At 43.8% G+C, this 12,181-nt stretch overlaps 1 protein-coding gene across 1 annotated transcript; it reads right to left on the minus strand.

The window, feature by feature from the left end:
• Positions 1-406: 406 nt before the first annotated feature.
• On the minus strand, positions 407-12,159 carry ZSWIM7 (zinc finger SWIM-type containing 7; the record flags this gene model as incomplete). The annotated part of the gene is made up of 5 exons (XM_079725552.1): positions 407-526; positions 1,882-1,986; positions 6,869-6,971; positions 9,931-9,952; positions 12,069-12,159. The coding sequence occupies 5 exons, from the start codon at positions 12,157-12,159 to the stop codon at positions 407-409; spliced, it is 441 nt and encodes a 146-aa protein (XP_079581678.1).
• Positions 12,160-12,181: the final 22 nt, after the last annotated feature.

Below are 12,181 nucleotides of genomic sequence, written 5' to 3' on the forward strand. Positions count from 1 at the left end.
ATTTTCTGGACCCAAGAAAAAGGACTGATGCTTATTTATCTAAACTTCAGCTTGCTGTTTCACCTACCATTCCAACCTCTTAAAAATGACTAGTACTCTAGTCACTTAAGAATCTGACTAATTATGACCATGACATGATGTTAGGCTTTGGAGTCTAAAATGCTTGATTCCATCTGGAAATTTTCTACCCAAGGGGCTTGGAGGCTGGTTCAGACTTTGCACGAGGGCTTCAAACCATACACACATCCTGGGCCCAAGCCACAATGCCTCCTGCAGCCCAGCGGGGAGAGGACAGCGACAAGAAGTCTGGTTCACGTCTCCGCCGCGTGAATCACGCGTGACAAGTTACATGTGTCTCTGGACAGGACTCCTATGTTGAAAGACAGTGATGCTCCATCTGTGCCATTTATGATGCTTCTTGTGTCTTTTCCATCAATAGTACATCAGTCAGTTGCTTGTCAGAGACGCTCAGCTGCTGACAGGTCCTCATAACCTGACTAAGATAAACTGCCAAGAGGTGCTTGCACTGGAATACAAAACACACAAACCAGTTAGAAGCTGGAGGGGCTGGGCTAACCCAGACCTCTCACCACCATCACATGCAGCAGGAAAGGAGTGGGGCACATAGACTGTGCGCCTCTAACTCACTGCCTGAAACTGCAGACAAAGATGACACCTTCTAGGAGGCAGTGGGGACAAAGGAGGTTTTCCTTTGCCTGTTGTTTGGGGCAACAGTTTAGATCCAGCTGGTACAGGTAAAACCAAGGGAAAACCGAGACAGGCTCTTTATTTTAGTCCTAAATTATATTTCTTTCTTCCTCGCCTTCAGAAAGCTGTTAATAGCGATGGCTAACGTTCCTTGAGGTACTGTGCTAAGTGCTTCTTAAAGTTTATCTCACTTAATAAGAGAGAATTATTTAATAATGAGATAATAAGATTATCTCATTTAAGCCCCCCAGGGGGACAGGTCTTATCCCCATCTTACACACATGCTCAGAGTCTGCAGTGTAGTCCCTTCACCGCTATTAGATTTCCGGGGCGCGGTGTCGGGGGCAGGGGCAGGGGTGGCAGGACCCTCACATATCTCGGCCTGTAACACCTCTGGGGAGAGGACCTGTGCTGGACCTTGTATCATAGCACACACAGCTTAGGTTACTGGAGGGCCTGCTTGAACCCTGTCATTTTACAGGTGAAATCAGCTGTGAATGTGGCTTCTTGTACAATGGGACATTCAACCTGCCACCCAGTTCCCGAGGTGTGTAATTAACAGTGTAAAAGAAAGGGGAAGAATTCAGTGGGTGCTATAATTTTCTTCCTTGGCAAGACTTAAAAAATAGCTACCTGCTCTCGGCTGGGTAGTGCTTTCTCCTGTGGAATCAGGAGTTTTGTGAGTATGTCCTGTTCCTGCTTGATGCCCTGGACTCCGTGAAATCAGCAGAGGCACCGATGTACTCTCCTGCCCCCGTGAAAGTCGAGCACGGCTAAGTGCCAGGCTGTCTCATGGGGAGCGGGAAGAAACACCTCAAGGCTGGACGTGGAGTTGGGGGTATGCAAAGTTGCCAGCATCCAGTTTAGTTCATATTTTTATTGGGCCAACTAGTTCCCCAGTTGCCAACTTTGGGGATTACCTGTTGCCCTCCCCACAGCTTCATCTGTGACCTTTTAAATTAAAATGGGAAATTGGTGTAGTTCTAAAAATGACACTGCATTTTGGGAGGGTAAACCCAAAAGAGAGGACTAACTGAAGTCAAGGAGAAGAAACTACTGTCTGTTTCCACATGTAGTAAAATCCCCATTTTGTGCAGCTCTTAAACGACGCAGCGAGGGCCCACAGTCTCTCTCCTAGCTCAGCTGCAGTTGGGGGGCCCTTCCCATCCTCACCAGGAGGCTGTCACTCTTCCGCAGCACTGAGAAGGCAAATGCCGGACACGAGCAGTAATGACAAGAGGCCAAACACACGTATGTTCTACCGGAACTTCCAAGTACCTAGAAAGGAAAGGACAGATGGGATCAGACTTGGAAAGGTGTGCTGGAAAACCACTCCCTTCCCCCGAATTTATCTGCCTGATGACTCAGAGCTGCTCTGCGCTGGAAAGAACCGTAGGAACACTTCCGCAGAAGTGGAAACTCGACTTCCCTGCCTGCAGGACCTTCCCGCTGCCTTAGGGCTCTGCCCTTGAGGACTCCACAGGACAAAATGGAAGCGTTTCGGGTGGGTTAAACCATCCCTCTGGCTGGTGATTCAGAGGGCCCACTCCTGGGTTGACTGTAAAGAGGCAGAGGAGAAAGCCCCCTCATCTGCACGTCATCGTGGTGTTTCTCAACCTCTGGTATTGCACAGCATGTGTGTAAACGTCTAAAGCTTCCACCACACGTGTGAAGGGAGTCTGAAAACAGGTGAAGGCTTAGCGGTGAGGCAGAAAGATAGGTCTTCAGAAGAAAACAGGAAAGGGCTTCTGAAAAGCATCTGAGAACAGGAGGAATGTAGAAAGCAGAGAATCTTGTAACGGGATGACTCGGCTGCTCAGGCAGCTGTCTCCGAGCGTGGCAAGCCCAGATCTGCCTGTTCCCCAGCAGGATGTTAGGAGCGCACAGATACGAGGGCTGGGAACACGCTCGTCCAAGAGCAGACGGCCTGCTGTCAGTTGGTGAGGAAGAGCCGTCCAGGGAAATGACGCTGCATCTGGAGTGTGACTGGACAAACAGAGAAATCGCCTGTTTATGTCTCCACCACAAAGCGGCCAAAGACACAGCTGAGGGCTTCATTCCTACAGTTAAGTCTGCAGGGCTTCCCTGGTGGCAGTGGTTAAGAATCCGCCTGCCAATGCCCGGGACACAGGTTCGAGCCCTGGTCTGGGAAGATCCCACATGCCGCGGAGCAACTAAGCCCATGCACCACAACTACTGAGCCTGCGCTCTAGAGCCCGCGAGCCACAACTACTGAAGCCCACGCGCCTAGAGCCCGTGCTCCGCAACGAGAGAAGGCACCGCAATGAGAAGCCCACACACCGCAACGAAGAGTAGCCCCTGCTCACCGCAACTAGAGAAAGCCCGTGCGCAGCAACAAAGACCCAACACAGCCAAAGATAAATAAAATAAATTTTTAAAAAAGCATTCTGCAAACTGTTGGCAAAAGGAGTGTCCCGGGCACGCGGCGCCACCCCAAGGGCTAGCTCACATGAACCGCCACTTAGGGGTTGCCACAGGGCTCCCACGTTTTGCAGGCTCTGAGGTGGCAATCTACATGAAAAGGCCAGGACTTAAAAAGCAACAAATGCCAGAGCTTTTCTTTCTCCTCACAGAGAATAAAGCAGCAGGTAAGGCTTCAACCGAGCAACAGCAGTGTTCAGGCACGTGCTGTGCCTGTTTGTCAAATGTCCTGGCATTCACGTGACGCGGCCATGTCGCTACGGTTTCTTGACCAAGTCAGGAGAATTCCTTGGGGGCTGCAAGATTACCAGAAATGGCCCATGACTGGGTAAGAAGATGCCTACTCTTCCCATTAAAAATTTCAGCCCCAGTTACAAATCAGGTGTGAAGAAAATCACGTTACATATTTCCAGTCCTGAGGCACTGACGTGTTTTCAGTGGTGGACGCTGAGGATGAGTGCAGGAATCTCCCCAGTGTCTGGAAAACATAGGCTGAAGGGAGAGCATTAAAGCAGATTGTTTCCCACTCAGTCCTGCAAGAAAACCCGTCAACATCCAGCAGTGACACCAACAATTCTTGGGTCTCCAAACTGTCACCAATGAATAAAAAACTTCAGATTTCTTCTTCTCTCTGGATTTACATTTAACTAGGCATAAGCCTCTGGAATTCTACACTGATATGTTCCTTCTTATGGTGGGTCCCCAGCCCATCAGAATACCCTCTGGATGAAGCCGAGTGCCGGGTGGGACGGGGTGAGTTTCTACAAGAGGCTCCCTTGCTGATCCTTTCAAAGGCTGGCTAGGACTCAAAACGTTCAGCCGCCCGAGGCAGTGAATACTGTAAACGAACAGTCAATTCTGAATTTGCTTCTTCTTTATCGAGCAGTGGACAACTAACGAACCCAATAATCAGGCAGAGATCTGAGTTAGATATGTTTAGAACTAGAAATTGACCTCAGGGACCATCTAACTCACTTCCTTCGCGCTTCAATGGAAAAACCACCCCCTCTTACGGGAACTGCTCCCAGTCCAGCCACTCAGAGCCTGGAATGTTTATCCCCAGAAGGAGAGAGCTTTTAAAAAAAGAAATGCAGGAAAGAGGATACTCAAACCCAGGCTGGACTTGTGTGCACCTTGCCTGGAGGAAGTCTGCTACGGTTTCAGAGAGGTTCTAAGGTGACTGACCCACCTGGATGGTCATCCACTCACAGGGACAGTTTTACTTTATGGCTGCGCCAAGCCTCTTAGCATCCATCACAGTGGTGAACTGTATTATTTACTGTTCCCCGAGTTCGGTGCCTCTCTCGGGAAGAGGATTATACGTTCCTGCCCTATTAGATACAGGCTGACTGTGTGCCCTGCCTTAGCCAGTAAAATGTGAGTAGCCAAGCAGAAACATTAAAAATGGGGGCATACTATGTCCTCTTTTCTTTCTGCTGTGAGATCTGCAATGTTCCAGACAGGGGCTGCTCCATCGACTGGGACCCTGAGTGAAGATGTTTTGGAGCAGAGATGCAGTTGACTCTTAATGGAGATGTATAGTGAGTGAGATATAAACTTTGTTTTGAAATTTGGGGGTCATTGTTACCACAGCCTAACTTAGCACCTCCTGACTGATGCACCCCCGTTCCTGGGTGGAGCAAAGTTTATCAGAAAGCAACTCAGGTAACAACGTAAGTGTGACTTTAGGATAATTTCCACTACACCTGGAGGGAGTGAGAGTATGAGAAGGTTGCCCTATGGAATGATAACTAGCAGGGCCAAGAGGCAGTGTCTGACTCAACTTTTATCATCTCACAGGACCTCTGAATTAAGCCAACCTCTTTCTGTGTTACTATATACAATGAAACCGTTGAGGTTAATTTGAGGGTGTCTGTAAGATTTCTACAGCCTCATTTAATTCAAAGTCCAAGCTGAGAGCCACAATTCTAAGTTAGCATTTTTTTTTTTTTGCGGTACGCGGGCCTGTCACTGTTGTGGCCTCTCCCGTTGCGGAGCACAGGCTCTGGACACGCAGGCTCAGCGGCCATGGCTCACGGGCCCAGCCGCTCCGCGGCACGTGGGATCTTCCCAGACCGGGGCACGAACCCGTGTCCCCTGTATCGGCAGGCAGACTCTCAACCACCGTGCCACCAAGGAAGCCCAGAAGTTAGCGTTTTTATGACGAATAAAGCAACATGATATAATACAGAATGTGAATGATGAAAATTAAGTCACAGTGATCCTGGGAGGAACAAAAAAGTCAACAATAACTGAAATATTTCAGAGTCTTTGAGATTTTAACTAACAATGAGATCCCAGAACTAGGGGACAGTTAGGACTCTGCTTGTGCAGGTCAGGGGTTCTGCTGATGTTGGAACTAGGACAAAAAGTCTGAAACTAAAAGACATGGGAAAACTCAGAGGCCCTCCCTGTTGAGGGTAATTTAGCTACATAAAAACCAAAAATAAATACTCTAGAAAGAAGATGGAAACACTTCCTCAGGTACAAACAATATCACTTAAGAGTGCCAATTATTAATCTATGAAGTTCACCACGAGAAAATTCTAATCAGCAGCCTCTTTTAAGTAAATACAACCCAAAGTTTTAACTGCAGCCTTCAGCACTGATCACCCCGGCTTACTTCATGCAGAAATGCAGGAGGACGTGCCAGGTTGGCTGCACCATCCTACAGTGTGGAACAGCAAGTAAGTTAACTAGGCAAAGCCACCCATGTACCCAAGAGGCTTTGCCCAGTCACTCACTCACTAAAAATGAGTCAACATGGCCTCAACTCTGAGAAGGTCATCATAAATAAACCAGAATCCAAACACTGAAAAATCCCTTCCTTCCTGGTCTTCAGCAAGGCCTGGATTAAATACAAGAGCTGACAGCTTCTTTTTCACCCCTTCCAAGCCAGACACAAAATTTTGGAGACTGCTGCTGATGTTTAATTTCATTCACAAGATTCCCTTCGCTCGATCCCAGCAGCAGGTACCACTGTCTAATGTAGCTAAACTGGGGGTGGGGAGTGTGGCCCACTGCTGATGTACAGACAGGCGGTGCAGGATGGCCGTTACACATCCCCACTGCCGGAGGTGACTTAATTTTCTGCACCTCAGTTTTCGGCACAATGCATATCTTTCCGGGCTTTTGGTGAGAATTATCAATACATGAAAGTAATTCGGAGTCTGATAAGAGTCTGATCTGTTACTTTACAAATCTACCTACCTTCAGCTCCAGTGGGCAAAACTAAGGTCCAAGTAAACTGCCTGAATTCAGCAGTTTAGCCTTCACGAACACTTCATGACAACAATTTTGACAGATCATTTCTATGAGATGAATCTGGACATGTGGAAGGACCTCAAAATACACTTTGGTTTTTGCTTGTAAGCAAGAGATAATGTAACAAGGTGACGGTGTCAGTGCTTTTTGGGGGTGGGGTGGGAAAGTACCTCTAGTATCAAACGACAGGAAGGCAAAAGTTGACTGTGCTCCGTTAGACCTGAGAAAAGAGCCTCTCTGCATCATTGCTGGTTCTACACATCGCTACCAGGTAGAGCTAACAGGTCATGTTTATATTATAACTACTCATACTCTAATTTTACTAAGTTGGGTCCAATGCTTTTCAAAAGCCCAGGAAATACTCAGAGCTGCTCACCAGCTTTCACAGAGATTCATGAAAACATTTTGTCCTATGGGAATCCTGTGGAGATAATCCCCACCTCTAGGTCCCTACCTGGTAAACACGCCTCCCACTGGGTGATGAGATTAAGGTGACGGACTGGCGATCAACGAGGTCCAAGGCCTGGACGGCTGATGAGCCAAAGACAAACTTCAGCCTGGGGAGCAGAGAAGCTTCAGATCAGATGGCTGGACTCAAGCCACCTCTGCGACTTGACCCAAAGGATCACCATCGGCAGTTTTTGAAAATTCAGTTCATTTTAATTTGGGGAAAAAAAAAAGGTGATAATACAGCAAAACCCCATGTAATCAATCCCCCAGAATAAATGTTAACATGACCCCATGTAACCAACCCCCCAGAATAAATGTTAACGTGTTGTTTGGATAAAGAAGTCCTCTTTATACTTCACAGTCCTTCCAATTCGTCCCAACTTCCTTCATCCCCAAGGCAACCACATGCATTTGATGGTTTCCTTCCTATTAATGTTTTTATATTTTATAATACACAGTACATATGTGTGTGTGCATACATATATATACACACATACATATATACATATGGTATCGTTTTATAAGTTTTAAAACATAAAAGGTATATGGTAGGCTTTTTTGGCAACTTTTTTTTCCCACTCAGTGTACTTTTGAGAATAATGCATGTATATATTTGTGTGTATATATATATATAATTTTAACTTTTGAATAATATTCTATGTACATAATACATTTTATGTTTTAAATACTCTATTTTTTTTAAAGTGCTCTATTGATGGACATTCTGAATGTTTCCATTTGACACTATTATAAATAATACTCAGTTATCCCCGTATATGTCCCTTGGTGCACATATATGAGAGTTCTTCCCGGTTATGTAAGTAAAAGCGGAACTGCTGGGTCTTAGGATATGTGCAGTTTTCAGTTTTAATGGGCGCTGCCAACAGCTTCCCACCGCGGAAACAGTGCTCCCCCCAGCGCCATATGAGAGTTCTGTTTCCTTCTCATCCTCACCAACACCTGTATCATCAGGCCTTTTCATGTTTGACCATCTGGTGGGTGTTAAATTTGTTCTTTATGGATCAGTAATAAAGGCTATCCAGCTGTTAAATGATGTACCAGAAAAAATGTGATATGTGGGAAAATTCTTAAAATACGTAAGGTGAGAAAGGTCGGGCGCTATATTTTATACCTAGAAACTCTCCATCACGTTAAAAATTTTTTTCTTAAGAAAATCTACAATTACCTCAAAATAAAACATTACATTGAAAAAAAAAAAGAAGGCAATAAACCAGATTGTAACAGTGATTATCACTGGCTGGTATGATTATTGATGCTTTTGATGTTTTATTTTCCAAGGACTTTATTTATTTATTTATTTATTTATTTTTTACAAGTATGGGTTATTTTTATAAACCGGAAGATAAAATGGCTGGGCTGAACTAAAACTAAAAAGTTAATGTTTTAAAGAACCCATATGATTTGACACAAAATAAGAAGACAGCACTAAAGCTTTAAAATTAAAACCTTCAACTTCTTCATTTTCTAACAAAGTCTGTTACTATAACAAACTGTTAGAATGGGAAAAGCATTTAAAATTAAACATAGGATGATTGTCTATGGGCAAAGAAAACTAAAGACAAAATCTGGTAATAACTTTATCAATCAGAGATAATTCCAATTAACTTTAAAAATGGATCTAATAAGAATTTTTTTAACCTGCCTTGTCTACTTTATAACATATTGTGAATATCTCAATGCACTTTTAACCACTTAAAATGGTTATAAAGATTCCATTGTAAAGATCAATTACTTTTATTTTCCCCAAACTCTATTTTTTGGATAATTAGAGTTTATTAAATTTAATTTGAATAATTAGATTGTTTCAAGGTGTTTTTTTTTGCTACCATAAACAATAGTGGATGAATGTGCCCACTGTAAAGTCTTTAAACATCCATGATTAATTCCCTGAGATACAGTCTTATAAGTAGAACTTCTGGGTCAAAGAATATGTATATTTTAAAGCTCCTGTTCCCAGTTGCCAGTTTACCTTCCAAGTTACACTCCTACCATCAGGATATCAGTTATCCTTTCCTCCATGTTCTTGCCAACATCTGGAAGATTCTTACCAACATCTTTTCTGTGATACCCAGGTTTTATAGATGGGAAGTTATCTAATTATTTTAATTTGTATTTTTATGATCACTAGTAAAATTTAGCTTTTGGTAACTTGAATTCTTTTATTATTTGCCTATTTTCTTTGTTTTAAATGTAGTAATATTTTAATAATGTAAAATCTTTGTAAAAAATTTAAGAAATAGAGAAAAAGTTAAAGCCCTTTTCTAAACTGCACCTTCCTCCCCCCTAAGATAACCTCTGGTATAAGTTTTTAAATATAAATGTATATTTATATATGTATAAATATATATTTATATGTATAAATATAAATGTTTATGTGCAGTTAAATGTTTAGTTATTCCTAGGTAGCTTTCACTTTTTTCTTGCTATTGAGAATGTAATTAATGTTTGAACTTTGTGTATGAAGGAAAATAATTATTAGTTTCTGTATTTAAAAAAAATACTTTATTCTCTTGGTGTTTAAAAAGTAGTTATGTCCCCTACAAATGACAATTGTCTCTCTTTGCAAATAGGCGTATGGCTGACTCTTGAACAATACGGGGATTAGGGGCACTGACCCTCTGAGCAGCTGAAAATCTGCGTATAACTTTAAGCTGCTCTCCATATCTATGGTTTAACCAGCCTCACATGGTATAGCACTACAGTATGTATTTACTGAAAAAATCACAAGTGGACACACATAGTTCAAACTTGTGTTGTTCAAGGATCAAGTGTACTTCTCATTATTTCATGTGTTCGTGTAACAGCTACAACTTTTAGAGCAATGTTAAAGTGGCAATTAGGACAATAAGGGAATGCCTTGTACTGTCAAATACAGTGTTGGTTATTCACTTGAGACAGATTTTTAATCATGTAAAGAAAATATTGTTCCTAGTTTAGTAAGAATATTTTTTAAAAATCAAGAGTTGATGCTGAAAGAATTTGGCCTTTAAAAACACATTAATGATTAAAACAAAAAACCCCAAATACAACAGGATATATACTTACGATAATAGATGCTCATCAGGAACTGTAAAACAGGAATGGAAAGAAAGTTAATTGTGTTAAACCAGTGACCATAGACAAAAACATCTTTAAAAGACCATAAACAGGGACTTCCCTGGTGGCACAGTGGTTAAGAATCCTCCTGCCAATGCAGGGGACACGGGTTCAAACCCTGGTCTGGGAAGATCCCACATGCCGCAGAGCAACTAAGCCCATGTGCCACAACTACTCAGCCTGTGCTCTAAAGCCCGCGAGCCACAACGAGTGAAACCTGCGCACCGCAACAAAGACCCAACGCAGCCAAGATAAATAATTTTATCGAAAAAAGAGACAAGACTATAGCCAAAAAGACTTTTGTGTAAGATGGTGGATTGAACGTGGGCATCAAATTTTACTACTTCCCAATATTCTGCTAAACAATAATAAAAGGATTTTTTTAAAAAGCATAAATTCCCCAGGATGAGGACAGGGAGAAACACAGCTGGAAAATAATTAACAAGACCTGAGAATACTGAATCCTAAGAGAGCAATGGGAGAGCCGAGTGTAAATCAGAGCCTGACTTACCCTTCAGAATCTAGTACCCCCTCCTGCTAAAAAAAACCCTCAGAAACTGGTGGCACCAGATGGCTCTGGAGTGGGAAGGAAGCAGGGGGGCTAAAATAAGACTCTTTGAAAGAAAGTTTAAGAAGCTAGAAGGTAGCAGAATAATGCTTTCAGATGTCTGAAGAAATGGTGTTTCCAACATATAATTCAATACCTAGCCAAACTATCAATTAAGTGTGAGGATAGGAAAAGAACTTTTTCAGGCATGTAAAGCCTTAAAAAGTACATCTCGTGCTCGTCTTCAGGAAGGTACTAGAGTATGTGCTCTATAAAATAAGGTAGTAAACTGAGAAAAAGAAAATTGTAGGGTGAACTAAATATAAGGCTCAACTTAGGTAAAGGGAATTCCCCAGACAATAATGGTGAAGGGAGATCTCAGGAGACAGCCAGCCCATAGGAGAGCACACCTGAAGGCTCTAGGAGAGACTCCTGCAGGAACATGAAATTGATAAAACATCTCATTCACCTGAACATCTTGAGTAGAGATTTAGAACACTGGTAAAAGAGTTTGAGGTTGAATTAGGGATACATAAAAAAGTAAACACAAGTATGACAGTTTTGAGAGAAAGCAGAAAGTTACAGGAAAGGAAACGTAATCCTAGCTTCCTGCATGGCTCAGCTGTGACTCAATTTTACATCGTCACACAAGTGTAAACTCAGTATTGACCTAAAGAAATTATCGTTGAAGGGTGGGGGTCAGGAAGAGTGTACGACTATCTAGAACAAAGATTTTTAAATAGCAGAAAACGGTTCTGCTGAAAATAAACGTGAGTCAGTGGTAGTGGTCGCTCTGAGTCTTGAGCATCAGGGGCACCCGCAGGCCCCCTTCAAGACTCTCAGTGTATGGATTAATCCATTCAGACACGGAGCCCATCTCGGGCAACCACTGTTTGAGCTGACAACAGACTGGCTTTCCCCCCACCCCTTCTGGGATCAGAACATGTTTGAATACCTGGCTGGCCTAATCTTTTAAGCACATATACTGCTTTAGTTTTAACTGAAATGAGAAAAGTTGGCTTCCTTTTCTCAATTCTTTAAAAACAGTAACTCAAGATAAATCCTTTTCAAAGTGCGGTCTTTTACAAACAAAAGCCATCCAAGTGAACCAGCAGGGGCAGTTCTGAGGTCTAATCTATTTATTCAATGACCATTCGGACGCTGGTTGAGCAGTTCTCATGCAGATGCACTTCGATCAGGACCCTCTCAATACCGGGGTGTGCTGCGAACGCCCAGGGATGCGGGAGCCTGGTCACAGAGCATCCTCTGCTGGTCAAAGGAAAACAGGTACAGCCACAGCGTCCAGAACCGCCCCCGCCCACCCCAAGTCGCTGCGTCTGCAGCCGGGTTTGCGGCCCTGAAATATTCGCTCGTTGGACAGGATGTAGGAGAGGATTCGTTTAGAGCGAACATAGATTTTGAGACGGAAGGGCTACTGACGAGGTCACTAGAAACCTTCCTCGTAGGGGCCAGCCGCCCCGCCCCGGTACCCCGGGTTTCCGCCCCCGCCGGCGCCGCCGCATAAGCCTCCAGCCCGTACTCGGCGAACCGTCCCGCGCCGCCGCCGCCATCTCGCTCAGCAGCTCCTCCACCACTGCCGGGAGCGTGAGGGCCCGCGCCGCCACTGCCATGACCGATCCCGCGCTGGTCGGG

Source organism: Hyperoodon ampullatus (assembly GCF_949752795.1).
Source record: "Hyperoodon ampullatus genome assembly, chromosome: 19".
Classification (NCBI taxonomy): domain Eukaryota; kingdom Metazoa; phylum Chordata; class Mammalia; order Artiodactyla; family Ziphiidae; genus Hyperoodon; species Hyperoodon ampullatus.